This window comes from Lutra lutra, chromosome 8 (assembly GCF_902655055.1).
Source record: "Lutra lutra chromosome 8, mLutLut1.2, whole genome shotgun sequence".
NCBI lineage: Eukaryota > Metazoa > Chordata > Mammalia > Carnivora > Mustelidae > Lutra > Lutra lutra.
In genome coordinates, this window is record NC_062285.1 from 24,192,296 (window position 1) to 24,219,849 (window position 27,554).

General features: G+C 39.5%; 1 protein-coding gene across 1 annotated transcript in view; it reads left to right on the top strand.

Moving 5' to 3' along the window:
* ITGA8 (integrin subunit alpha 8) overlaps positions 1-27,554 on the top strand; it is a 172,918-nt gene that overhangs the window by 126,641 nt on the left and 18,723 nt on the right. The window contains exons 24-27 of the mRNA XM_047742468.1: positions 6,629-6,734; positions 8,856-9,014; positions 21,053-21,181; positions 25,776-25,889. Of these exons, the coding sequence (XP_047598424.1) occupies positions 6,629-6,734; positions 8,856-9,014; positions 21,053-21,181; positions 25,776-25,889 (508 nt within the window). The remainder of the gene's footprint in view (positions 1-6,628; positions 6,735-8,855; positions 9,015-21,052; positions 21,182-25,775; positions 25,890-27,554) is intronic.

Consider the following 27,554-nt stretch of genomic DNA (forward strand, 5'->3'; position numbering starts at 1 on the left):
TTTTGCAGTTTTACATTTTGGTCTATGATTATGTTAATATTTGTATCTGGTGTGAGGTAAGATCCAAGGTTCACTGTTGCATAAGAATATCCAGTTGCTGCTATGCTATTGACTGAAAGATCATCCTTTCTCCACCGACTTACTTGACACCTCTAGCCATCTGTGAGGCTCTGCTTCAAGACCTTCCATTCTGTTCCATTGATCTGCATGTACAGTAAGTCTTGAAAGGCAAGCAGTATGCTGAGATCTTGGTAAACTTGCTTACAAATTCTAGTAGCTTTATTGTTTGTTGATTTCCTAAATTTTCTATAACATTACCATGGCATCTATGAATAAAAAGTTTGATTTTTCCCTGACTAATCCAATCTGTACGTGCAAAAGTTTAGCCAACCACAGAGTTAGAGGGAATAGTACCCACAAGAGATTACCCTTACTTCTGATACCAATTGCAGATTTGTGTGCTTCCCAAAACTGCCCCCAGCTTTGATAATTCATGTAGAAGGACTCACAGAGCTCCCTGAAAGCTATTATACCCATCAGTATAATAAAAATTAAAATTATCCAAGGGAAGAATTGCATAGTCAGAGCCTGAGGCAGAACCAAGCACAAGACTTCTGTTCTTATCCGGGTCATGTTTCTTTCCTTGTATGGATGTGTAACAGGATGCATGGAGTATCCCCAGCTGAGGAAACTCCCCAAGGCTCAATGTTCATAGTTTTTATTAGGGATCCTCTACATAGACATGATCAATTGAATAACTGACTAACCACTTAATTGATCTGTCTCCAGGTTGTCTAATACGATGTGATGAGGCTCCCACCCTGACTCACACTGTTGGTCTTCCTGATGTGGGCGACCCCCACAATAACTCATATGGTTAGAATATTCAGTGTGACCCCAAGCCCCCAGAAAAACAAAGATACATCTTTCAGGCATAAAATTTCTAGAGCTTAGACTTCACCTCCCAGAAGCTGAGGGCAAAGGCTACACCACTTTTGGGGGAAAGTTAAGTTGTTTACTATATGGTTAAGCTTTTTCTTTCTTTTCTTTCTTTTTTTCTTTCTTTTCTTTTTCGTGTGTGTGTGTGTGTGTGTGTGTGTTGTGGGGTTTTTCTTGGTTTGTTTGTTTGTTTTTAGATTTATTTATTTATTTGTTTGACAGACAGAGATCACAAGTAGGCAGAGAGAGGGGCAGAGAGAGAGGAGGAAGCAGGCTCCCCGCTGAGGAGAAAGCCTAATGAGGGGCTCAATCCCAGGACTGTGGGATCATGACCTGAGCCAAAGGCAGAGGCTTTAACCCACTGAGCCCCCCAGGCACCCCTATTTTCTTTTTCTTCTCTTACTGCACAGATGGGGACTGTCAGGGCAAGAGTGAGTAGACTTGGTGCAAGAAGACATTTTTGCCTTGTATTTATTTTTTTTTAATTGTTTTTATTAACATATAATGTATTATTTGCCCCAGGGGTCCAGGTCTGTGAATCATCAGGCTTATACATTTCACAGCACTCACCATACATAGCACATGCCATTCCCAATGTTTTGTCTTGTATTTAGATCCTATCTTGGTCTTATGGAGGAAACATTCGGTTTGTCTTTCAAGGAATTTATCTGCTTCATCCCAGTTGTTACATGTATGGCATAAAGTTGCTCATGATAGTCTCTCATTTTCCTTTTAATGTATGTGGGACCTCATCATTCCCTGCACTGTGATTTTTATCTTTTACTCCCTTCTATGTTTCCCTTGATCACTCTGGCTAGAGTTCAGTGAACTTTTCAAAGAACCAGTTTTTTTATTGCATTGACTTTTCTTTTTTTCTCTTTATCTTTTTAAGATTTACTTATTTATTTATTTGGGGAGAGAGAGAGAAAAAAAAAGAGAGCACAGGGTGGGGGTAGGGGCAGAGGGAGCGAGAGAATTTCCAGCAGATTCCCTACTGAGCACGGTGCCATCCTGGGGCTTGATCTCATTACCTGAGTTGAAATCAAGGTACCCTCGGGGTACCTGGGAGGCTCAGTCAGTTAGGCGACTGCCTTCAGCTCAGGTCATGATCCCAGGGTCCTGGGATCAAGTCTGGCATCAGGCTCCCTGCTCAGCGAAGAGCCTGCTTCTCCCTCTCCTTCTGCCTGCTGTTCTGCCTACTTGTGTTCTTTCTGTTAAATAAATAAATAACTTTCTTTAAAAAAGAAAAAAGAAGAGTTAGACACTCAACTGACCAGAGCCACTCAGGTGCCTCTTTTTTCTCTCTTTTTATTTGCTTTGTTTTCTGTTCCATTAGCTCCTGCTTTATGTTATTATTATTTCCTTCCTTCTGTTCACTTTGGGTTGGATTTTCCCTGTTTCTCCTTCCTCTAGGTAGAAATTAGATCATTGATTGGAGACCTCTCTTCTTTTCTTACATAAGCATTTAGTGCTATAAATTTCCCTCTAACTGCTTGAGCACATACCAAAATGTTGATATGCTGGGTTTCAGTCACAATGTTTTCTAATTTCCTTCGTGATTTCTTCTTTAACTCATGACTCATGAGAAGTGACCTGTTTGATTTGTAGATCTTTGCAGCTAATCCAGATGTTTCATTTTTGTGCATTTCTTTTTTAATTCCCTCCTCTTTCACATTGAGAAAAACACTAAAGGAAATCAGAGAAGAAATAAGCATTTTTTTTGCTATCTTATTTTTATATCTTTTAACATTTACAACTAGTGTATATGAAGTTTTGTCTCCTTCTTTAAGCTTTGTTAACCTTTGTTTTGCTAACCAAAAATAAACTGAAACTGTCTTTTAATCCCAAAGCGAATTTTAAATTGGGAACTGTTTTTATTCCATAAAACATAACTCAGTCCAAGGCAGTAGAGAGTGTAATGTAGCTGTATTTATTCTTATATATCCATTTTATAAGATAAATATTTATAAATATATTTCTGCCATCATTTATGACACCAGTATTTCTCTGTTAAAAAGGAAGGAAATTTTCTATTCATTTTACCAATAATCAAAACAGGTAATTAAAATTGGGTTTCTTGTATGGGTGTAATTTTTTAAATTGCTGGATTAATGTCTGACAATTAACCACAGTTTATTCTCTAACACAGGGTTAGAGTTCTTTTTAGCCATTTTGCAAAGTAAAACTCTTTATTCCAGATACTCAGCAAAAATATTGGTTTCAATGTTTAATTCTTCAAGGAACAAACAGCTACTGTGTTGAAAATCTTCCATGTTCAGTCTTCAGAAAAATCTCATTTTATTTGCCAGTTGTGTTTATTCCAATGTATTTTATCACGCACAGTCTCTAGCAGCTCTTTTTCAGTTCAGTGTTGTTTTTATCATTTAAAAAAATAAACTCAAATGGATTTATTTCTTTGATGGGAAAGAAAATACTGAGAATTAGTCCACTTCTCTCTGAGCCAGATGGTGTCAACACTGTCTTTCAGTAGACTCACATGTCATTTGTTGGTACAAAGGATTAATTTAGCATTAAGTCTGCAAGAGAATTTGGCCACGAGAGGCAGCACCACATGCATTGAGCTCATGAAGGGTAATAAACTTGTGTCCTTTGTCATATAATCAGGATTGAGTGGGTTTGATCACGGGACACTACAATCATAAACAATGGTGGTCTGTATAGACACTGGCTAGAATGGGTAGAGCCAACATTGTTCCACACAATAATTAGTAGTCTGCTTTTGGGGCTTACAGGTGTTTGAAAACATGATAATGAATGAATAATTCAGACTGTACTACCACAGCATCAGATTTGAACTTCTGATAGCATACAGACTTTAACTTATCAAAAACCTAATTCCTTGCTTCCCTAATCCTTTCCTAATGTCTGGTGTTAACTGGTACCCCAATCTTCTTATCCCTGGGGGGGGGGGGTCTCAGGTAGAATAATGTTCTATCCTCCATCTTAGAATGTGAGCACTATTCAGTAAGAGCTGTGAGGGCTGTTTATACTTGGCTAATAGTTGATTATATTCTTCCTTCCTTCCTTCCTTCTAAAAAAAAAATGGTAATTTTGAAAACAGTGGACAGTGTTTCATTTATTCATTTGGAATCTTCAGAGAGCCATTTTTTGTCATGATTTCACCAGATCTGGAAAACGTCTTAGACAGTAGATAACTGAATTTTGGGAGCCATAGCTTTTGAATGGTTTTGCCATGATTTGTCATGGCCTATCGTAGATTATCTGTTTCCATACAGATTTCTATTAGATTTTGTTACAGAAATGGGGCAGGAAGTTTCTTTAAGTGTCTTTACTAAAATCACTGGGACTTCATGGCCCCTGTGGTGCATTATACCATTGGCTTCTGAACAATGCAGACATTAGGGGTGCCAACTCCCTGCACATGTAACTTTGACTCCCCCAAAACTTCACTACTAGTAGCCTACTGTTGACAGTAAGCCTTCCAGATAACATAAGCAGTTCATTAACACATATTTTGCATATGTGTTATATACTGTATTCTTATAATAAAGTAAACTAAAGAAAATGTTATGAAGAAAATCATAAGGAAGAGAAAAAATCACTTACCATACTGTATCTTATATGAAAACTCACATAGAAATTTAAAAATCTGCATAAATGATCCAGCACGGTCCAAACCCATGTTTTTCAAGAGTCATCTGTACATTGGAAATAGAAAAGTCCTGAGTACACCTGAGTGAGCTGAAGTCTTCACCTGCAACTAACCCCTACTTTTCTGAACATCAGTTTTCCTTTCATGTATAAAACGAGGGATTGTGAACACACTATCTCCATAGTACCTGTCAAGTTCTAAATATTTATAATTCTGTGGTACTGGAACATTTATGACCAGTCCCCCAGGATAGATGACTATAAGAACAAAACTTTCCAGAGAAAATGTGCTCAGCTTCTGCTCTGTATGTGTTCTTTATGCAAATAAGTAAATAAATAAGGATTTTCCCTAGAGCCTCACATTGGATATGGAGCCTGGAGTCAACTTTCTGTTGCCAAACTAAGAGCAAAGTAAAGTTCTGGGTGGTTAGGTCATGAAGACTCCACGGAGATGGAAGCCCAAACTCTCTGGGCTTTGCTCAAATAAAAGTAACCATCTGTGTTCTGTACTCTTCTCCTCACCAAGTCCCCAGTGCTTAATCTGAACATGATTTAATCAAATCAAGTAGGAAAGGGCAGCATGACATAACAACAAACCGACATAAGGGTAGGGAATGTTGAAGTACCAGCTCAGCTAGCCTATGCCCTGCACTTGTAATTTAATAGTTGCCCATTAGAGATGAAAGCGAAGGGTTTTATAATTTAGTAGCATTTCTGTGGGTTGTCAGTTTAAAAATTATACTTCTTCCACCCACCCCTAGAAAACAATGCAGCCAAAGTGACTTCAACAAAGAGCATTTGAGATGTTTTCCAATCAATTGTAGTATACAACCCAGAGTTTATCATAATTCTTCAGATGAGGAAATAAGGACACACAGAAATTAATTACTTGCCCTTGGGTCAGTCGTTAGCCCAATAATTTTGCTTTCTGCTTTAGAAAGAGATTACTGGGGAAGGGGGGTAGAATAAAGATAGCATTTGAAGTTGCTGGGGGCTGCGTTAATTACTGATGCCCTTAAAAGGGCACTTAAAACTTCCAATTGCCAAAAGAGGGATTTTTTGTTGAAGTTACTTTTAGCTGGAGGTCTAGGAATTCTTTCAAAGATCCTTCACCTAAAAATTGCTAGGAAGCATTGTTCTTTTGAGAAGTATCCTTTTTAAGATAATATAAAATTAACAATTTGGTTTGGAACCAGCTTTTAATGTAGAATAATGCCTTGTACTGCATTGCATTCAGCCAGTGCTCATGTTCTAGGTGTAAACTGCAGGCAAAGAATATCTCTGTGTCAAGTGAATATCCTACTTACATGATTACATCATTTAACTGTCTCTCTCTCTCTCACCCTTGAGTTATCTAGAGGACAACTCTAGAACTCGATCAAGCTTTATTTTGGCTCTGGACCTGGCTTTGGGGGAGGTATGGCTGCATTAATGAAAAGTCAAAGGAATCTAAGAAGTAGGAATATACAAGTGGTTTCTCTATTTTCAAGTATCTAATTCAAAACTACATTTCTTCACAAGTCAACATTTAACACAACACAGAATTCTAGATTTTTATCCACCAAAAAAGTCCCATTTCTTGATATGGTGAAGCAGGGATTATATACCCTGTATACACACACACACACACACACACACACACACACTTACACTTACAGAGGATAGATGTATGCATTTATATGTCCATATGTTAAATTATCTATCTCAACTCAGGGATGCTCTCTGTCCCAAGAGAGCTCCCTAGTGCTCAAGAGAGGAGATAGGATAAAAGAGTCTATCTCTGAGCTAAAGACCAGGAATTAAAAGCATCCCTGTAGATGTTTCATATCCTTTACTATTCCTTTAGTTATTTTGCTGAACATCACTTTCAATACCTTTTTCCGTTTAGGCAATATCTGCTCAAGTATATTGCGTGTGTGTGTGTGTGTATATATATATATATATATATATATATATATATATATATATAACCCATTGCTGTTAGCGTACCATACAATAGTGAAGCATTTTTCACCTGTGTCATCACCAGCAATTAACAAAACATTCCATGTTTCAGAGTATCCCACCCTCCGCAGATTGTTCTGCCCATTCATAACTGGGAACCAGAAGAGGAGCCCCACAAAGAGGAAGGAGTTGGACCACTGGTGGAACATATTTATGAGGTAGGTTTTACCTGTCTTAAAGTTGTGTTAGGAATTTAATCTTATGCTCTTTACCAATTAACTCTTCATAGCATTTTAAAAGACACCAACCTGAGATCTGAGCTTTATATACCACTTGGATTTGTGCAGTGTGGGGAAGGGGTACAGTATGAGTCACTTGCTTTTTATTTATTTTTTTTTAAAGATTTTATTTATTTATTTGACAGAGAGAAATCACAAGTAGGCAGAGAGGCAGGCAGAGAGAGAGGAGGAAGCAGGCTCCCTGCTGAGCAGAGAGCCCAATGTGGGGCTCGATCCCAGGACTCTGGGATCATGACCTGAGCCGAAGGCAGCGGCTTAACCCACTGAGCCACCCAGGAGCCCCAAGTCACTTGCTTTTTAGTGAGAGCCATTATAGAGCAAGAATATTTTATCTTGTTACTGTTCTCTTTCAGATGTTCCTTACATCTCCTTTTTTTAACGTTTGGACAGCTTAAGCATAAAAATGACTAGCTCTCTGGACTTTATTTTGCTTCTTCCTACATTTTCAAATATCCTTAAAATCTACCCACCTCTTTAAACTGAAGGTCACCAACCAGAAGGTACCAGAGAGAGAGAATTTTACGAATTATTTGCTATTGTACCAAACACACACATAACATACACACATGAATAACTTATTCTGAGATTTGAAATAGTCAGTTGATTAGTAAAATATTTTCCAGAAGCAAACCAGCAGCTTATGAAAAAGCCATCTTCTGTTTGAGATCCCTCCTTAGTTACTGCTCTCTATCCCCTTCCTGCATAACTCATTCCACTGACCTAGTAATCCTGACTGTGACTTTCATCTTAAGCTACAAGGGACGTGAATAGCATTCTCTACAGTTAACAATGAAGTCATTTTAAAACTGATGAGCTGTGTACATATGTGGGAAAGAAGTGTGAACTCCTGCATAGCGTCAACATGAAAACCTCTGTCATCTGCCCAACCTGTGGTTCAGAACCAGAAGCCCCATCCCTACCTGGATCAAAGCTTTGCCCTAAGCTCTCATGATAGCAAAAGGATAACATAGTCCCCAAGGCTACTAGGATTAAGAACCTTGCTAGAAAAAAAAATGCTGTCAAATAATTCATTAGGCCTTGCGTGCACCGGTTTCTGCTTAAGAATGGTGAAACTTTAATGTTTGCAAACATATTCAAACTCAATCATTCTCAGAGAAGCCCTGCTTCTAATCTTAGCATAAACGAATCATAAAATTTTAGGGTAATAATCAGTGGTGACAAAAGCAATCATCACGTGTTTCCTACATGCTATTGTCCTGTCCCAAAATACACTGTTATCAGTGCATGCCGTGTTGCTTTGATAAAGTGAATTAAATGAGCCACCTAATAAGCAAAACCAAATTATAAGTTGTTTTCTTGGTCATTATAATTTTCAGAACTGAGGGGAAAAAAAAGTTCCCTGTTAACTTTGGAGTGAATTTTCAAACCCACAATAAATTTAAATACATTTCGTGACTTTCCCAAGCTGTTTTTTTGTCCTGTGAGTACAGGCTTCATGAGTTTAAAACACTCATCTCTTTATGAGAGGTGGCCTCTCTCTCTTTGAGAGTCACTGATTAAAACAGAAGGAGCTCAGCTTTGAAATGTGCACTTGAAGTGAACTGTGGTGAGCCTGGACCATCTCTGGCATTTGATGGATAACCATTTTTCCAGAGGGTGAAAGAGAGTGCATTGCATATGGTTGCAATTGACAAGTCAGTAGTCAGGAAAAAGGCAGATTTCAATGCAAAGAAAAAATAAGTAGGTTTTGAAAGCATAGCATTAAAATTGCATTTCTAGCCCTACAATTAAATGAATATAAATTTTAGGTAAACATCACAATGATCAGACATAGTGAATGTGGTCTTTGCTAAGGAAATCTGCCCTCAGAGCTTCACAGAAGGAAGTTTTTTCTCTGAGCACCAGCGCCTCTTGCTTTCAGAGCTCCTCTTGCTTATATAGATGGTATTTTTCTATTGCAACCATCATAGCCCAGATGCGTTAAAACCCAAAATACTTTTTAGAATGGGTAGGAAGTACATGGAGCTTGATTTCCTCTTCCTGACTTGTGCTGTACCATTACTCGTTCCTTTCTTGTAGCTGCACAATATTGGACCGAGTACCATCAGTGACACCCTTCTGGAGGTGGGTTGGCCATTCTCTGCCCGGGACGAATTTCTCCTCTACATTTTTCATATCCAAACTCTGGGACCTCTGCAGTGTCAAACAAATCCTGACATCAACCCACAGGATATAAAGGTAGGATCCTAGTCTAACTGTTTTTTCTAACTAGCCTACTTTTCTATGGTAAGGAAAAAAAAACAAACCCATGGCTTATATTTTTTAAAGCAAAGTAATTATAAGAATGAGTTATTTTGGTGATTATCTATATGGCCTTTTCTTTTAGTTTTACGGTTAAAATTCCAGGCCTTGGGGCACGTGGGTGGCTCAATCAGCTAAGTGTCTGCCTTCAGCTCAGGTCCATTCTGGGATGGAGCCCTGTGTCAGGCTCCCTGCTTCAGGGCCACAAGGAGTCTGCTTCTCCCTCTACCCCTCCCCCTGCTCATGTGCTATCTCTTAAATAAATAAATAAATAAAATCTTTATAAAAAAAATGCCAGACCTAACTTAAAGTGTCACTCCTAGAAAATTTAAATTTCTCTTGGTTTTATTGTTCATGGTAACCTGTCATTTATTTAGCCTATTTTAATAGATACCTTTTGCATATGGTTTGACTAGCAGCACAACCAAACCAAAGTCATTAATAGACATGTCATGTTTTGGAGAATTTGTACAAAATGCTATTTTTAGAGTCTTTTTGGTACACTGCCAAAAGATATAAGGATCTTTGTCAAGTAGGCTTTTCCAGATGTTGCCAATAGCAAGTGGTGAAATGCGATAATTTGCCAAAGGCCATCCCAGTGCCCCAAGAACCCCCAGACTGGAAATTTCTGGACCCCATTCTTTTTTTTTTTTTTTTTTTTTTTGCTATTTCTTTTTTTTTTTTTAATTTTATTTTTTATAAACATATATTTTTATCTCCAGGGGTACAGGTCTGTGAATCGCCAGGTTTACACACTTCACAGCACTCACCATAGCACATACCCTCCCCAATATCCATAACCCCACCCCCCCCCAACCCCCTCCCCCCATCAACCCTCAGTTTGTTTTGTGAGATTAAGAGTCACTTATGGTTTGTCTCCCTCCCAATCCCATCTTGTTTCATTTACTCTTCTCCTACCCCCTTAACCCCCCATGTTGCATCTCCTCTCCCTCATATCAGGGAGATCATATGATAGTTGTCTTTCTCCGATTGACTTATTTCGCTAAGCATGATACCCTCTAGTTCCTGGACCCCATTCTTTAGTGCAGCTATAGAGAAGCTGAGAGCAGTGCTTCTCAGATTGTTAAGCTTATCCAGTCACCTGGGAGTCTAGTAAGAGGCAGGGTCTGGAGTCCTAAAACTCTGCCATTCTACAGTCCTCACCTGACATCCACGCTGCTTTGCTGGTCACAGACTAGTCAGAAGCTCAAGTGTCCAAGCAGCTGATCTCATTCAGATTAAGATCCAAATCTAGCTTTAAGTTTCTTCTGGGAAGAAAAGAACATAATTAGCATAAACCCTTAAAAACATTACACCTGAATGAGGGAAAATAACCTGTTTAACCAGATGTTATCCTCAAAAGAGAACTTTAAGAATCAAGAACTTTAAGAATCATTGTCTAGTAGCTCAGGGAGACAGAGTCTCTATTAGAAATGGAGCAAAGGGCAGACTTCATGAAACACTAACTCAACCATTCAGAATGCAGGTCTGCCCCTACTCTAACCAGTGGCACTGTTATGAAAGGCTTTCTTCTTCAACCCAGTAAGCCTTCTATTCCAAGAGAGGAAGACAAAGGGATTCAGTATGAAAGGATTTATAGGACAGGTCTTCTTCTTTATGGAGAAATTATAAATAAGGTCACTGTTCCACAAAATTATTTAAAATACTTCCTCCTTGGAAATTTTTTTGTCCATTTCCTCTCTCTTGGCTCTTCATTGAGATGATTTTAATATCTTTCAAGGATAGTAGCTTATTATAAAATAACATCTTCTGGGGTTCCTGGTGGCTTAGGCAGGTAGACATCTGACTTTGGCTCAGGGTCTTGATCTCAGGGTCTTGGCATGGAGCCCCAGGTCCAGCTCCACCTGACTCAGAGGGAATCTGCTTCTCTCTCTCTCCCTCAGCTCCCCCCCCCCACTCATTTTCCTTCTGTCTTAAAAATAAATAAATAAAATCTTTAAAAAATAAAATAACATCTTCAAATGGAATGTATAACATTGAAGAAATTAAATCTTTCACATGTCCCATACGGATTCTCTACTTCAGTGGTAGATTCTTGAAGCACAGAAACCTGGGGAAGGTCTCTAAACTCCAGAGTGTAATGTTTGCTTTATATCTGACATTATTTATATATGTTCATATATATTATGTAACTTATGTGATATGGGCCATATTGGTTGTAAATTCTTTTTCTGTGTTGCAGTTTAACAATCATTTACAGTGACTGGAATGATACTAACAGATAACTTGCCTTAAATGTTGATAGACTCATGCAAATGGGGTGGTGACAGCCACCCAGATATTCTTTGAAGTATAGACTTTGATTAAAAATCTAAGGCGAGTAATTGTTTTTAAGATTTTATTTGAGAGAGAGAGAGCATGAGCAGGGGGGAGGAGCAGAGGGAGAGAGAGAAGCAGACTCCCTGCTGAGCAGGGAGCCTGACGCAGGACTCCATCCCAGGACCCTGAGCTGAAGGCAGATGCTTAACTGACTGAGCCACCCAGGCGCACCTAAGGCTAGTAATTTTTAAAATGCAACTTAATTATGCTTCTTCTATAAAACTGTCAGTTTGTGGAAATTGATTATAAGATGATTTGATTACAATATGAAGGAATATCTCCCCAAATGACAAATGGTAAGAATGCTTGAAATTCAGAATAATGAAAAACTTGAAATGTTTTTACTTTCAGGTCCTCTGAGTACTTTCACTTGTATTTAGTGTGTATAACCCAGAGGTTCTAAAAAAGCTTTTTTATCAATAAATAGATTTTTTAATTAATTATCAGTATATTTTATATAATCAGCTACCAACAAATTGAGAGTACTTGAACATTATTTTCTTCTTAAGATAATAAGTAATTTATTGGTGACGTCCCTATAAACCTACCTGGCAAATTTATTTATTCCTAGATAATACAAAAGCTAAACAGTCTATTCTCTGTCTTAAATATGAATTGGAAATTAGTAAAGAACAAATTATTTATTACATCTAGTTATCTTCAATGGAATAGGTCTGGGAATTTTTTTTTTAAAGGTTTTATTTATTTATTTGACAGAGAGAGATCACAAGTAGGCAGAGAGGGAGGCAGAGAGAGAGGGGGAAGCAGGCTCCCTGCTGAGCAGAGAGCCTCATGCGGGGCTTGGTCCCAAGACCCTGAGATCACGACCCGAGCCAGAGGCAGAGGCTTAACCCACTGAGCCACCCAGGTGCCCCAGGGAAATTTTTTTTAAACTAGGTATCAATTTCAGATTCTTGCATCAAAGCTAATTACTGTTTTTTTAACTATAGATTTTTAAAGATAAATATAGTTTTTTAAAATATAGCTATTTGAAGATAAACATCTGTAGTTTTTTAACTTAGTTCTTTAGGAAGCAGAGAAAGGGTAGGTTTAATAAAAGGAATAAGGAGGCAAAACACATTCATACAAGTAAAAATTAAATCCTAGTCAGGTACCAGGTGACTCAGTTGGCTGAGTGTCTGTCTTCAGCTTGGGTCATAATCTCAGGGTCCTGGCATCAAGTCCTGCATTAGGCTCCCTGCTCAGTGGGGAGTCTGCTTCTTCTTCTCCCTCTACCCCTCCCCACCGTTCATTCTCTCTCTCTCTCTCTCGCTCTAATAATAAGTAAACTCTTGAAAAAAAAAAAAAGTAAATCCTCTCATTCAGTCTAACTTACCCACTAAGAAAAAATTACTTATGATTTGGTTCTACAATTTCTTTAAAAAGAACAATTAGTGAGTGCCTCTTGAAACATCTGCATCTGTGAGAAGGTCTACAAGCCCTTCCTGAGGATGCTCTAGTGCCCACTGGACAAGCCACCAGAATATCCCAGGCCAGCTGTGGACCTGTCCGAGAGAAAACTCCCACCTCAGCTTTCCCAAGTATCCTCTGGAGGATTTTCAAGTTCCCTACCACGTTTGCCTCTCCAGCCATTCAACTCATTTTCCCTCAGCAAAATTCTTTCTCGTCAGGTCACATACACCTTTTTGTCCACTTCGCCTCCTGTATATTTTCTCATTTTTTTCCCCACTTAACCACTGAAAGTAGATCCCTCCTTCACTGCTTCTTTGCAGCTCCCAAAATGTCTAAGCAAATGTGCTGATGAAAAAGCAACCGTCCAGATTTCCTCAGAAGCATTTTCTAGACCATCTGCTCCAAGGAACCAATGCCACCAACTTTAAAACCTTTGAAATACCCTGGACCCCTTCCCCCACTGCAGGGTCTCCACAACATCTCAAAATAATTTCTCATGTCTGCTAATTAAACCTATTAGCATTTAATAGAACTAATGTATTTAACACAATGTGGATTTCTTTCCTATTTTTTAAAAAAATTACTCAGATATCAACCTCTTGGCCTTACTTTTTATTATAAATACATAGTTTTACTCATCAAAGCCATATTGTAGATAAAGTAGGGTTTTTGTGGGCTGGCCTGAAAACTGAGCCACCATTTAAAAGATTGTCTCTAAAGAGAAATGCATTCTGAGTGCCAAACATCTAGCCTCAAACCTTCTGAAATACAACCCATGTATAAATTGAACATGCATTCCAAACAGGACTCTCCTCACATAAGCCTCCAAGTCTGATAAGGCCTGAACGGGATGCACTTTTTCTTGTACAACACTGACTGGTACAGCTGAGTTACACCACCAAGTGACCCTCATGTCCCCAAGGTTTGAAGAGCAGACTCCCTTTGAAAGCTACCACTGTGATCATAGGAGGCCATGGGCAAAAGTTCTCACCCACACGCACCTCACTTGCTGCCCAAATACAAAACATCAGTGACTAAACTGGGGACACACTCAGATGCCACTAGAAGTCTGTCAGTTTTGAGTTTTTTTAGTACTTGCTCCATACCAGGCTTCGTGGGGATTCACTTAGCCTGCTTTGTTACCCAAGTATGAAGGCAAACAGGAGCACACATGGGTGACAGGGTTCAGGAAAAGTGAGTGAGATGCGTGGCCCCTTGTGGTGCCCAGAGGGTGGGACACTGCCTTGGGGACATTCCCTTCTGCTTCCCAGTGAAACAGCTGCTGTCTTCGGTTTTCTGTTCCTCCCATGATGATTTCACTTCATCAAGTTCGTTTCTCTGCCTTCTCTGAACACAGAGACATAAGTAGAGGGCCATGAGGGTTCCGCCTCCGGGCTTCAGAGATAGAGGATTTTAATGTGGCAATTTCAGCACATCCTGCCATCTAAAACATTGTGAAATAGTCAACTGTCTGCAGCATTCGGGCCAATCCATTAAATCTAATTCATTCCAGATCCTTCTTGAAATAAAATTTTAGAGTTGAATAAAGTATTTCTTAAACCATTCTCAAGGCAGTAAAATAATGACTTCCAACTATCCATTATCTTATTTGGGTGGACTTTATCCTGGGGTTTGGAGAGTCCTCCAGACAGGCTGTGATCTCTAGATAAGATGTAGTTGAAAAAGCTGACGCTATTGAGGAACCCAAGCTACATAAAGTGTAAAGGACTTTTTTAAGCTGGCAAGGTTTCATTATGAACAGCCAAGGGTGAGAATAAGAGGGTGAAAGGGCTGTGGGATGTCACACTGTAGCCAGAAGGGTAGGAAAAGCGAGGTCTTGGCTTCAACCTGCGCTAGGATCACAGGACCATGTTCTGGGCCCCCCACTCAGGAAAGGAGCCCGAGGTCCACATGATGTGGCAGAGGTTAGATGAGGGCAACGGTAACAAGGGAGAAAGCCAGTGTTGCATAAAGAACGGGCTCTGGAGCCATGGAAGGCTGGAGGTTCCAACTGCCTCGAACAAGACCATTCTCACAGAAATCCCAAATTACAACCAGATAGCACAAACATGGAAGCAGAAACACAGGGATCATCCGCCAAGCCCTGCAACTAGTCTTTGGGGTTTTTTGTTTTTGTTTTGTTTTGTTTTGTTTTAATCGGTGAGCACACAGACTGTGGCTTGGCTTGGCAAATTTGCATCATTTTGTCTTACCCTCGAGAGAATTTTTTTCCTTCCTAACTGCCTCCATTTACTTATTGCTCCTTATTAATTCCGAATGCAGAAACTTGTTACAGCTCCCAATCCACTTACGTTCTCTCTCTGTCTCCGTCTCTCTGTCTCTTTCATGCACCCCCGATAGAGCACCTTCATTCATCTTTTATTTTTAACAGTACCTATTGGTCCAATTTTTAGCCACCAAAGGGAATACACTCTCCAGGGTCCATTTCTCTTTGCCTTAACTTCTCCTTAAGAGGGTCTTCAGGTTCTCCTGTAAATTTTAGAATATAAAAACACATGTCCAACAACTAAGAAAAGCTTCAAAATCACCAGTGGGATGAACTATTCTTTTTTCAGAACGTTAAGAAAAAAAATCTATTTTTTTTCTCTCCTGACAAATCCGTAACATTTATGCCTTAAAGAAAATTACATGGTAGACTGAGCTCCTGGGTTTGTCTCTACTTCAATTTAATTATAGACAAAGGATTACATGAGGGAAAGTCCACCATCTTTTGTGTATTAGACATACCTGAAACCCAAAGAGAAATCACAAATAAGAAGAAGATAGTATGTGTTGTGTTTGTTTGGATTCAAAAAGCCCTTAATCTGATTGCACCCAACTATTTGGGTTTCCAACAGTATTGCACATTCCAGCTAGACAGTATCCCTTTAGCTCATAAATTTAAACCTATCCCAGAGTGAAGAGTTTTGTGAAGAGTTCATGCAAATAGAAAACTCCTGTTGAAGTCAAAATCTGAGTAGCAGCTGGGGAAAGAACCATATTTACTAATAATTTCTTCCTTATTGCAGAAAAGAGCAATTTTCGTATTTGTTCTAAAGAAGATAGTTGAGTGTTTACCACCAGCTTCTCAGAGCCCTTAGCAAACTGTTTTCTGAACTGAACGCCCGTGTGGTGCTAAGAGGTGCTAAGAGGCCCTCACCTCTATGGTTTCAGATTCAGGAAAAATATGACCTGCGGGTTCACAATCAATTGTGAAACAGGCTCCCAGAGTTCATCTAAAAAACAGGCTGTAACTGTTGTTTACATTTCTTGGATAACTTCTTCCTTGTTTTTAGTTTTTTGTTCATTTTTGCTTTGGGGGTTTTATTTTGTCTTGTTTTGCTCTATATTTTGAAATAATTTCTGGAATGCCACTTTCAAAAACTAGATGGTAAGCCATTTAAAGACTTTCTCAGTGTGGTGTTTGGGAGGGACGTTCCTCTATCTGCAAAACAATATTACTAAAAGAGAGAAGCATGTTTTATCAACCCCTGCTGTGTAATATGTTCATTCTATGGCTCAGAATAAGTCCTGTGTGTTACTGAGAGGCTGCCCATAAGTATTTGTAAATGATGGTATACTGGGGGCCCCCACAAACGTGGTCTTCACCCATCCTCAAGCTTCATCTGATGTCACCACATAGGAAGCTGCAGAGCTGTCTTCTCTTTGGGCTATTAATTTACTATTACTGCTACCACTACAGGAATAAAGGAACATTCCGAAGGTCCTTCCAGCACCTTTTCCCTGCAGTTTGGTTATATGCAGAGTTAACTCTGTAACACATCTCCCAGTGAACAATAAAAAAGAAAGGAAACATGAAAATCTCAAAGCAAAAACCACACACACACGCACACACACACACTCATGAATACATGATAGAAAATGCATAAGGGAATCTTAGAGATGGTCACAATTTTCTATCTAAACTCAAATTTCAGTCTTAGGCTTTAAGGGCTTTTCTAGCAGATTCTCCACCTTGAGTACCCTTGAGCAACCCTTCGGCAGGCACTCCTTCCCTACCAGGGTCTTAGACTATTCCAGCGTCCATGGGGCTGGCCTGTAACTCGGAGTCTATGTACTTCATCAGCCCAGTGCTGTGAACATCGCTTCTAATTACCCTGTCCCTAAAATATTTAAGTCCACATCTAAGCCCCTACTTCAGTCTCCTGTTTTCATAACTTTCTCACTTCTCTGTCCACGAGACATTCTCTTCCTTGATATGAAAACTTTCTCTGAATCAACTAATTCACCTGACTCTCAAGGCTACCTTTGGCCATACTTTCTTTCCCGCCAAGCCAGGAATCCATGATGAGTTGGTTGAAACATTCTTTTACAGGTCTCCTTACTTAACCTCCCTTTTCCTCTATCCTTCCAAGGCCTTGCCCTGAAAATCTCCATCAGACACAGTCCCACAGTTTGGTTTCTCTGCTCCTTTGCCTGGGGGCACCAGAACACACTGATGGAAGTGTTCACTGGACAGTCAGCATCTGGAGAAGCCACCTCTCTCATCTCTTCATTGGTTTCTCCAAACCTTCACTACTGTTCTCGTACTTCCCATTCAGCCTCCTTAGCATCACTGTTAGCAGATGACCTTATAGCAAGAGAATCTTCAAAGGATCCTTTTTGCCATTCCAAATCCCAATCCCCACCACACACGCGTGCGTGTGCACACACGCACACACACATCTTTAATTGTCTCTTTCTCATCCTCAGTCCTGTCCAATACTTTAAGAGGAAGAAGAGCTCTTCCTCCTGTTCCAAATTTAACTTGATAAATTTAACTTGATACATCACGTATCCCCTGCTTCCAATATTTTCAACCTCTTCCTCTCTACTGATTCCCTCCTTGGATCCCAGAAACGTACTTAAATTTCCATCTTCAAAACAAACAATAAGCAAATAACTTGGGTCTGCATCTTCTTCCAAGAATGGACCCCTCTTCCCTTCCATTTTTAGCCGAGCTCTACTTGTTATACCTGCTTTCTTATTTCTCTTTTGCTCTTATTATAGTTGTTAAATGTTTTTTAAAATTTTATAATAAAAAGTACTAAATGTCCATCAAAACAATATATCAGGCAATATATAAAAACATAAAAAAGAAAAATTTTAATTTCTAATAATGTCACTACCCATTTACTGTTACATTTCCCTTTTTTGTGCATTAATTTATTTTTCCACTTTACTGTATGTTGACAGTAATTAAGGATCTCTTTAAAAATCTGTAATACCATTATCATACCTGAAAAGAAGTTAGCAAAACTTCTTAATATTATCAAATCTCTACAACTGGTAATGTTTACATGACAACTCTTCCAGATTTTTTTCCTACTGCTAGATATATAAGGTAAATATAGATCCATTTTTATTAAAAAATGCAATCTTATTATATATGCTATTTTATAATCTGCCTCTTCCCCTAAGATCTTGCATTTTTTTCTAAATTACTACATAGCTCTATATCATTTTTAAAAAGTGTCCAGTGGTTGGGTTGCCTGGGTGGCTCAGTGGGTTAAGCCGCTGCCTTCGGCTCAGGTCATGATCTCAGGGTCCTGGGATAGAGTCCCGCATCAGGCTCTCTACTCAGCGGGGAGCCTGCTTCCCTCTCTCTCTCTCTCTCTCTCTGCCTGCCTCTCTGTCTACTTGTGATCTCTCTCTGTCAAATAAATAAATAAAATCTTTTTTAAAAAAAAGTGTCCAGTGGTCTCTTGCATAAATGTCATAATTTATTTAACAAGTAATCTATGTATGACCACAAAATTTTACATTACTATCCTGTTTCCATTATAAATAGCAACTAAGAATGTCCATGTTTTATTTTGCTTTCTTTTGGTGTTTTCTTATTTGGAGGATGTGGTAGCATCTCATCTCTGAGCCATGGGGAATTTCTTCAATATGAGAATAAGATAAAGATTTAATTTTATACTTTTTCAAATAATTATCCATTTGTCTGAATGCCTTCACCCTTTAGCTTCTGCAGATCAATTTCTACCCATACCCATCCCCTGCTCAGCAAAGAGCATCTATACATTCTTTTTTCTTTTTTTACATTGAGATATAATTGACATATCACATATTAGTTTCAGGTATACAACATGATTGGGTGTTTGTATATATTGTGAAATGACCACCATAGTAACTCTAGTTCATATCCATCACCACACAGATTACAATTTTTTTTTCCTGGCGACGAGAACTTTTAAAATCTATTCTCTTAGCAACTTCCAAATATACAACACGGTATTATTAATTATAGTTACTACGCTGTATTTTATTTCCATCCCTAGGACTTATTTATTTTATAACTGGAAGTTTATAATTTTTTTTACCACTTTCACTCATTTCACCCACTCCCCAGCCCCACCCCCCACACTCCCAATCACCAATCTGTTCTCTTTATCGATGAGTTAAGGGTTTTATTTTGGTTTGGGGTTTGGGTGGCCTTGTTTTTTCAGATTGCATGTGGAATTTGTCTTTGTCTTAGTTCACTTAACATAATGCCCACAAGGTCATTGATTTCCTTCTTTTTTGTGTTTGAATAATATTTGGGGGGGGTGTGCACGCATGCGTGTATTCACCACATCTATTCATCCATCAGTGGACACCTCAGCTGCTTCCATATCTTGGCTACTGTAAATAATATTACAGCAAAGTGGAGATGCATATATCTTTTCAAGCTAGTGTTTTTGTTTTCTTCCAATGAATACCCAGAGTAGAACTACTGGATCCTATGTCCATAATTTCTTACATGACAAAATGACTACTTTTAGTATGACTACTAAATGACTACTTTAGTCCTAATGCTTTACTCCTCTGCAGGATTTGACATTTTTTTTCACTCCTGTATTTTTACAACTTTCTTCTCTTTAGACTTCCCTAGATTCCCACTTTCCTACTCTCCTGGACTGTCTCTTTACAAAGGAAAGTCTCCTAGACTTTCTCCCATCTCACGTTTCCTCACTGGATCTTCTTCCTCTCCCTGTTTCCTGAGATTACCTTGGACATCATATGTGACTTTATGCTTATCATTTTCCATGTTCTCACTGGGCAACTCAGGTTGGTCCTCAGGCAGGTACCACACAGCTTGGTGGATGCTGATGGGGGAATCGAGCTATCACGTGGAACGTCTCACGGGGGCTCGGGAATCATTCTGCTGCACCTCAGGAGTGGAAAGTTGTTCTGCACATTGCAGAGCAGGGTGGGGAGGGCTCTTGGTTAGAAATGAGGCTGGAGCAGCAGGCTGAGGCCAGTACACAGGGGGCTGTGCACAGCATGCTAAGGAGTCTGGGCTCTATCTTTCTGTTTATCTGGTAGATTTTTCTAGGGTCTTAGGACATGCTGAGCACAATCATTTCATTTTTGTGGTGCCTTCTGCATCTACAATATAGGGATATCTTTCCTCACCCCACAGAAATGAGCATACCGTCACTGCTCCTGGGGCTACAAAGAGAAACCATTTAAAAGAACATGTGTGGGGGGGACTTGGGGCAGGGACAGGAAATAAAGATTCTATATTCAGTCAGTCTTAAATGAAGAATTTTAATGAAATATTATATGTGATTTATTGGCACTTTCAAAATATTTATTCAGCTCTCAGATGTACCAAGCATGGAGCCTGAGATAAAATCATAAGTTCTAGAACACTCACAAACTCCAGGCTCTAAACAAGCTCCCTTACAGCATAATGTTCACGTGGCATGCTTCGGAAAACTCATTTTTATTAGAACACGATCCACTCCTGAGGGAGCATTTCTTAGAATTTCAGGAGTGTGGGGCTCAGACATGCTGATGTTGGGTCCTTGACTACATCTCTTTCCCTATGGCCAGCACCTCACTTTCCCGCCACCTGAGAATCTGTCCCACCACACAGAATGTTCCTGCGTTTCACCAGCACTGATATATGATGAGAGAAAAGTAACAGGAAAATAACGACTCATGCTTGAAAAGTCACTTCCTTCTGAGGGAATCACTTCCGCTTAAAATCTCATGCTTACAAGATAAACTTTCCAGGAATGCATTCCCCATCCTTCAGGAGCTCCTATGATTAGAGAATGGGAAGGCTTATTCCTTGCCCATCTATTTCATTTTGTGGTTGAACACACTTCTGGTAAATCAGGACGGGTCCGGCTTCTCTTGTGACTCCTAGTCCTCTGAGGGGGAAAAAAATGCCTGGAGTTCAAGGCTAATGAAAGGTTGACAAGCTATCTCTTGCTTTCTCTTTGCAGCCCGCTGCCTCCCCAGAGGACACCCCCGAGCTGAGCGCCTTTCTGCAAAATTCGACCATCCCTCATCTTGTCAGAAAGAGAGATGTGCGGATGCCAGAGCCCCACAGACAGAGCCCTGCAAAAATCCTGGTGAGTTATCCCAGTGTGTGCAAACCAGAGAGGAAAGACTGGATTGGACAGAAATCCCAAACACAGAAGACTTGAACTTCAACTATTGTTTCTCCATCTCATTCAATGCTCAGATCTGCTTGCCATGTTTTGACAATAGGAGATGTGAGCCCTGAAAGCAAGGGACTCTTCCCTGTGGACAAAGGTGTATTTGCATTATAGTGTTTTCACTCTTCTAAATCTGCCACACAGGCCACATTAGAAAAATAATGCTAAAAACCTAAAACATGGCATGCAATGCATTTGCAGAACACAGAGCTCCTGCTGTGAGCCCATTCCCGAACACTGAGCACTGAGAGTATGGAAGGAGCTGGGCCAGGAGGTCAGGGTTGGGGTAGGTGGTGGTCCCACGTGTCCTTGCATCTCAAAGTCCTCCGCTGATTCAGAAAAGATGAGAATGGGGTCTTCTGATTTCCTGGGCCCAAACTCTGCATAGTCTTAGCACAGGCAACTGTGGTAGATCTATCCTGAGCTTAGTCAACCCTTTGCAAAACTGTGGAGAGTACTTAAGAGTCAGTATTTTCAGTTTGATTCTCTTACTCATCCCAAGGTGAATGTTAATACCACCAAACTCCACACTTAAAAGAGGCTAAAATTAAAAAAGAAAGAAAAAAAGAAAGAGGCTAAAATGTTTTATTTTAATGTGTCTTGAATATGTTCTAACATTCTTAAGAAGTTTCAGACAAGGAAATGGACAGAAACGTACATTGAGCAAGTCTAACTTATTCAATTAAACTTACATCAAGAGAGGAATGTTTATTATAATAAAAGTACCTAAAGTTACCTGGCAAAAAGCTATGGCAGGGGGCAAATTTTGGTTCAAGTCCCTATAAATTTTTATGGCATGGTAATGTTTTTCAAAACCTAAGAGTACTCTTAGTTTAGGGTGAATTAATTTAGGATAATTTATTCAGTTTAGGATAAATTAATAAAATCCCACATATTATTGTTTAAAGAAAATTTCCAAGAGAAACAATAGAATGGAAAACAATGATTTAAGTCCTGGGGATGTGGCCTACAGAATGGTACTACACTTAACAATCCTATATTGTGTATTCAATGGGTGTTAAGAAAGATCTTAAAAGCTCTTCAAGATCATAAAAAAAAAACTATAACTTTGTGGTGTTGGATAGTAACTAGACTTACTATAGCAATCATCTCATAATATATACAATACCAAATCATTATGTCATACAACTGAAACTAATGTAATGTTATGTGTCAATTATACTTCAACAAAAAAATTTAATACATTTTGAAAAAAGAAAACAAGGATAGGCATCTATAGAATTCTAATATGCAGTATCAATGTGAAAGCCCTCTGGAGAACCAGTGTGCAAACCTATAGGAACCAACAATTTAGAAAATCAGGGTTCACTTATGTTTTTCGATTTCCGCTTTAGTCTAAGTCTCATGAGTACACTGAGGCAGGAGAGATGATCAGTAGCTAAAATCCTTTTGAAAATTATATGTATTTCTGGGGCGCCTGAGTGGCTCAGTGGGTTAAAGCCTCTGCCGTCAGCTCAGGTCATGATCCCATGGTCCTGGGATCGAGCCCCGCATCGGGCTCTCTGCTCAGCGGGGAGCCTGCTTCCTGCCTGCCCACCATCCCCCCGCCTGCCTCTCTGTCTACTTGTGATCTCTGTCAAATAAATAAATAAAATCTTAAAAAAAAGAAAGAAAGAAAGAAAGAAAATTATATGCACTTCAGTGGTAGGGTCAGGTTTTTTTCCATCCCATTCTTTCTCATTAAAGATTTTTAATGCAAAATTATTTTTAATTCCTGAGTATCATAGAAACTTATTACTTGCAGATGAGAGCAAAGCAATTCTTGATTTCCATTTCTGACTTTGTTAATTCGTGCTTTATTCTCTTTTGTCTTTTATTGGTTCAAAAATTGCAAATCATATGCCTCCCTATGTCCTCAAGTCAAAAGAGTTCTGGATAGAAAGTGATTATACAAAGTTTACTCTAAAATCAAAAGTTCAATAAGACCTCCTACGGTTTTTGTTTAGTTAAAAACAACTTACTGAATCCCATTTCTGATTAGGAATTTGAAAGTGCAAAGTGCCAACATCCTGTGCTGGGATCATAATTTCCAATTTGCATAAGAAAAATTCGTATCTGCCGCACTGAAATACATTTCTCCTCCGCCCAAGGACATCCTTGTCTTTCTCATCTCAGGCCCCTGCTGCTCTTACAATGACCATACCATCTCCTCTTGCCAGGCTTTCTTCTTGTCCCTTCCCTCCTCAGCTTACAGAAACCTTATCTTTCAAACCTTCTTCAGCCTATGATACTATTAACCGCTTCCTGAAACTGTCCTGTCCCTTGGCCTCCCACAAAACACTCTCCCCTGGTTCTCTTCCAGTCTGCTGGCCTGTGCCTTCTTAGAATTGTTTGTGGGCTTCTACTCTGCCCAGCCTCAGATGTCCCTGTACCTCAGGATACCAACCTCGGGTCTCTCCTCTCTCCCACCGACTTAGCTCCTTCAGGGAAATGTTTTCTGCATGGTCATGAACTACAGCCATGCCTACAGGCCTCCTGCCATCTTAGCCATCCCTACTGCACTCTAGACTTGAGGGGCTCAGCGTCTATGTTCATCTGGATGCCTGATAGCCACCCGAGCCCCAACATGTCCAGAACTCTGTCTCCATGACCCCCAGAATGTGCTTTTCCTCTAGAATTCCCGATCTCAGTAATGTCAGTGCCCATCCACTCAGTTCCCCAAGCCAAAAGGGCTCCCTCCAGTCCTCCCTCTCCTTCATCCCAATTTCCAATTTGTCAGCAACTCCCATTCTACTTCCTGAACTTCCCCAAACTTCATCTTCCCCTACCCTGTTCCCATACCTAGTTCAAGGCCTCCTCCCTCTCCCTTGAACTCTTGTAACAAGTCCTTGTCACCCTCCTTGCTTCCCACTCTCCTCTCCCTATTATTGCCTCCCATAACACCTGCCTGTAAAACCCAAACCGCATCATAGCCCTTGCTTAAATGGGACCTTCTGAATAGAATCTAAACTCCTTGACTCCAATAGGAACATACTTTACCACCTAGACTTTCTCTCATTCCTCTCTCATTTCCATCTGTCCACCCTGCCCCGAGTACCCTTTTCTCCGCTTTTCTGAACATGCACTGGTCTTGTCCCTGTCTGCCTAGACTGCTAGGTCACTCTTTCTCACCCTTCAAGATTCATTTTTTTCCCCAGAATCCTCCAACAGAGCTAGCTCACCAGGACCAACGCTCCAGGGGGCTTCTAAGAATCACCTCCTTCTCACTTGCCTCCTTTGCCTGCAGAGGGTGGGCATGGAGATACACAGCACGTCAGTAATGACATGTAGGTAAACATGAGGGTCCTCACAGGGGACACGGACTGCAGTGCTTCCAGGATTCTTGCTCCTGCTGGAGGCACAAAACCCCAAACACCTCAGTGCCCCAACCCTAGTAGAACAAGAACAGCCCTGCCACCTGAATTTGGAAGCACTATGTCAAAGTCTGACCTCCTTGGAACTTATCAGATATGCCTTCCTGAGTGCTTTGCTTTTAGAGAATTTGGAGGTTCTCGGAAAAGATTTTCATGGCAATATGTCCCTCAAGTTACTCTGTGGTTTAGCAATTTCATTAAAATGAAATGCCTCCATTAAATCCTCCTCATACTATTCAATAAACTAACGTTTATTGAGCATCGATAGGCCAGAGCCCAGTGCTGGAGATGTGAGAAATAAATAAAGCATAGCCCACTCGAGAAATTCAAATCAGTGACAGAGTACAATTCAAGAAGTACCATCCTGTACCTAGGTACACAGAAAATGGATGAGAAGTGTACACTGAAATAAATAAATTGAAATAAAATGGATCCAAATACTGGATCTAATCAGAAAATACGATTTGACAGGTAGAATGTCATCATAACAAATACATCCCTGGAACATGCATTTCATAGAGTATAAGTTACCCACTGTAAGTTGGCAGAACTAGGAACTAGGTTAAAAACAGCTTAATGGATGGAACTTGAAGAAGATTCTGCTTTATCACCAAGAAGTAATTGAGAGAGAAGAATGTTTTAGAACAAATGGGTTGAGAACACTGGGCCTTTGAGATAATATAGATACAGGGAGCTTCCTCTGAAGCCTTTTCAGGACTTGCTTAGTCCAGCAAGTCTATAAGAAATGTAAGTGTAATGTAAGTGTCTATAAGAAATGTCTTCCCACGTTCTGAGTAATGAAATTGAAACAGAACAATCTAATCACTGTTGCAGGAGGGTTGTTTCAAGTTCGTAGGAAAGAAAAGAAGCTTAAATCTTGTATCGTATTACACGTTCCCTTTTATCTCTACACCACCAGTAAAACTGATGCATCATGACTACCAAACTGTGTTTTCTCTTGGTTGTTTCTGTGTAATTGTTTGTCATTTAAATGAATGATTTATGAATGAGGTGCTGACTTCTGAGAAAATGCAGTGCCGATAAACTGAATGTTGATTTTCCACTACAATTTAAAGACACTGATTAGCCACCACTGCTGTTGTTTGGTTTTATTTTGTTTTGCTTTGTTGCAGAATTGTACAAATATCAAGTGCTTACAGATGTCCTGTGCAGTGGGGAGGCTAGAAGGAGGAGAAAGCGCCGTCCTAAAAGTCAGATCACGGTTATGGGCCAAGACCTTCCTCCAGGTAATAACACATACTTGCAAGGGAACCTCTCCTTAAAAGCTTGGCAGGAAGTTTTCCAAAAAGGGATTTTTAAATGTTTTAATTTTTAAATTTAAAACATTCTGAATTTTTTCATTTAAAAATTTTTAAAATTGTTAAGACACATCTATGGAGACATTCAGCCAAGATCAGCTGGTCATCTTTCCCATCAGGTGAAGACATTTTTTTTCCAGCTTTATCGAGTCATTGTTGACATATAACGTATGGAAGTTTAAGGCTATAGCATGATGATTGGACACATGGATATGTTTTGGAATGGTTACTGCACTGAAGTTAGTTCACACCTCCATCGCCTCATGTAATTACCTGTGTGTGTGTGTGTGTGTGTGTGTGTGTGTGTGGAGGGAAGGTGATAACTTTAAAGATCTACTCTCTTAACAGCTCTCAAGAATCCAATATGGTATTTTTAATTATATATTAGATACCCAGAACTCACTCATCTTGTATATGGAAGTTTGTATCCTCTGACCAGCATCTCCCCAATCCCACCCCCTCCCCCCAGCCTCTGGCAACCAACAACCTGATCTACTCTATTCCTGAGTTCTGTTTCTTTAGATTCCACATGTTAAGTGATGTCATACAGTATTTGTCTTTTTCTGACTTATTTTACTTACTGTAATGCCCTTCTCATTCATCTGTGTTGTCACAAAAGGCAGGACTTCCTTCTTCTTTATGGCTGAGTAATAATCCTTCATCTTTTAGGTGAAGACAATGTAAATATCCTGAGTCCCTGTGACCTTTAGACACCAACTTAGCTTCAAATAAATCTATTTAGCTCACCACTGTCTACCCAGCGCCCAGTACATAGTAGTTCTTTAGTAAATATTAGCAGAATGATGGTGAGTACCAGTGCATAGTGAAAGCTGTATGCCCAAAAGGGTCAAAATAGAAATCAATGAAGAAGGAAAAAGGGATATTCCCACAGCCTGGGCTCCAGCCTGGACACATCTCAGTGACATTCCACATAAGTGTGATAAGTAAATGCTTGGCTGCTTCAGGGTATCTGTACTGTGGCATCTCACGCTGCCACAGATAATTCTGTGGACTGTGTGCATTTTAAAGTTTTAAGATTTTTTATACTAAACAAATTAATTTTTCCATTTGGGAAGAGCTATTTATTTAAGTGATATTACTATGTTGTGATCTTGTTGTTTAGAAAGGATTTAGAGAGGGGACAATAAGCTAAATTAAAAACCCTACCAAATCTATGCATTCTTGCTCATATTTTAACTACTAAAAAATTCATCTGGCTCACTGCACTGTAGAAAATCAAATGGTAAAATGCTTTTGAGTCTAATTAATAAATACAGAATTTAATAGCTCTGGATTTTCATGTTTTCTGGGATTCAAAATACTTCTGTAGTCTCACAAATCTTAGTTTTGTTTCAAAAATAAATAGAGAGAAAGTTAAAGGTATTTTTGAAATGGTAGTTGTGAAGCTTTTTTTTCTTTAACCAAAAGTGGGGTTTCTTAATCTCAGCATACTATTTCAAATCAGATCATTCTTTATTGTGGGGCACCTATCATTATAGGATTATAAAATGCTTTATAGGAAGTGCTTTATAGGATGTTTAGCAGTATCCCTGCCCCCCCCCACCCACTAGATGCAACCCACACCCCAGCAGG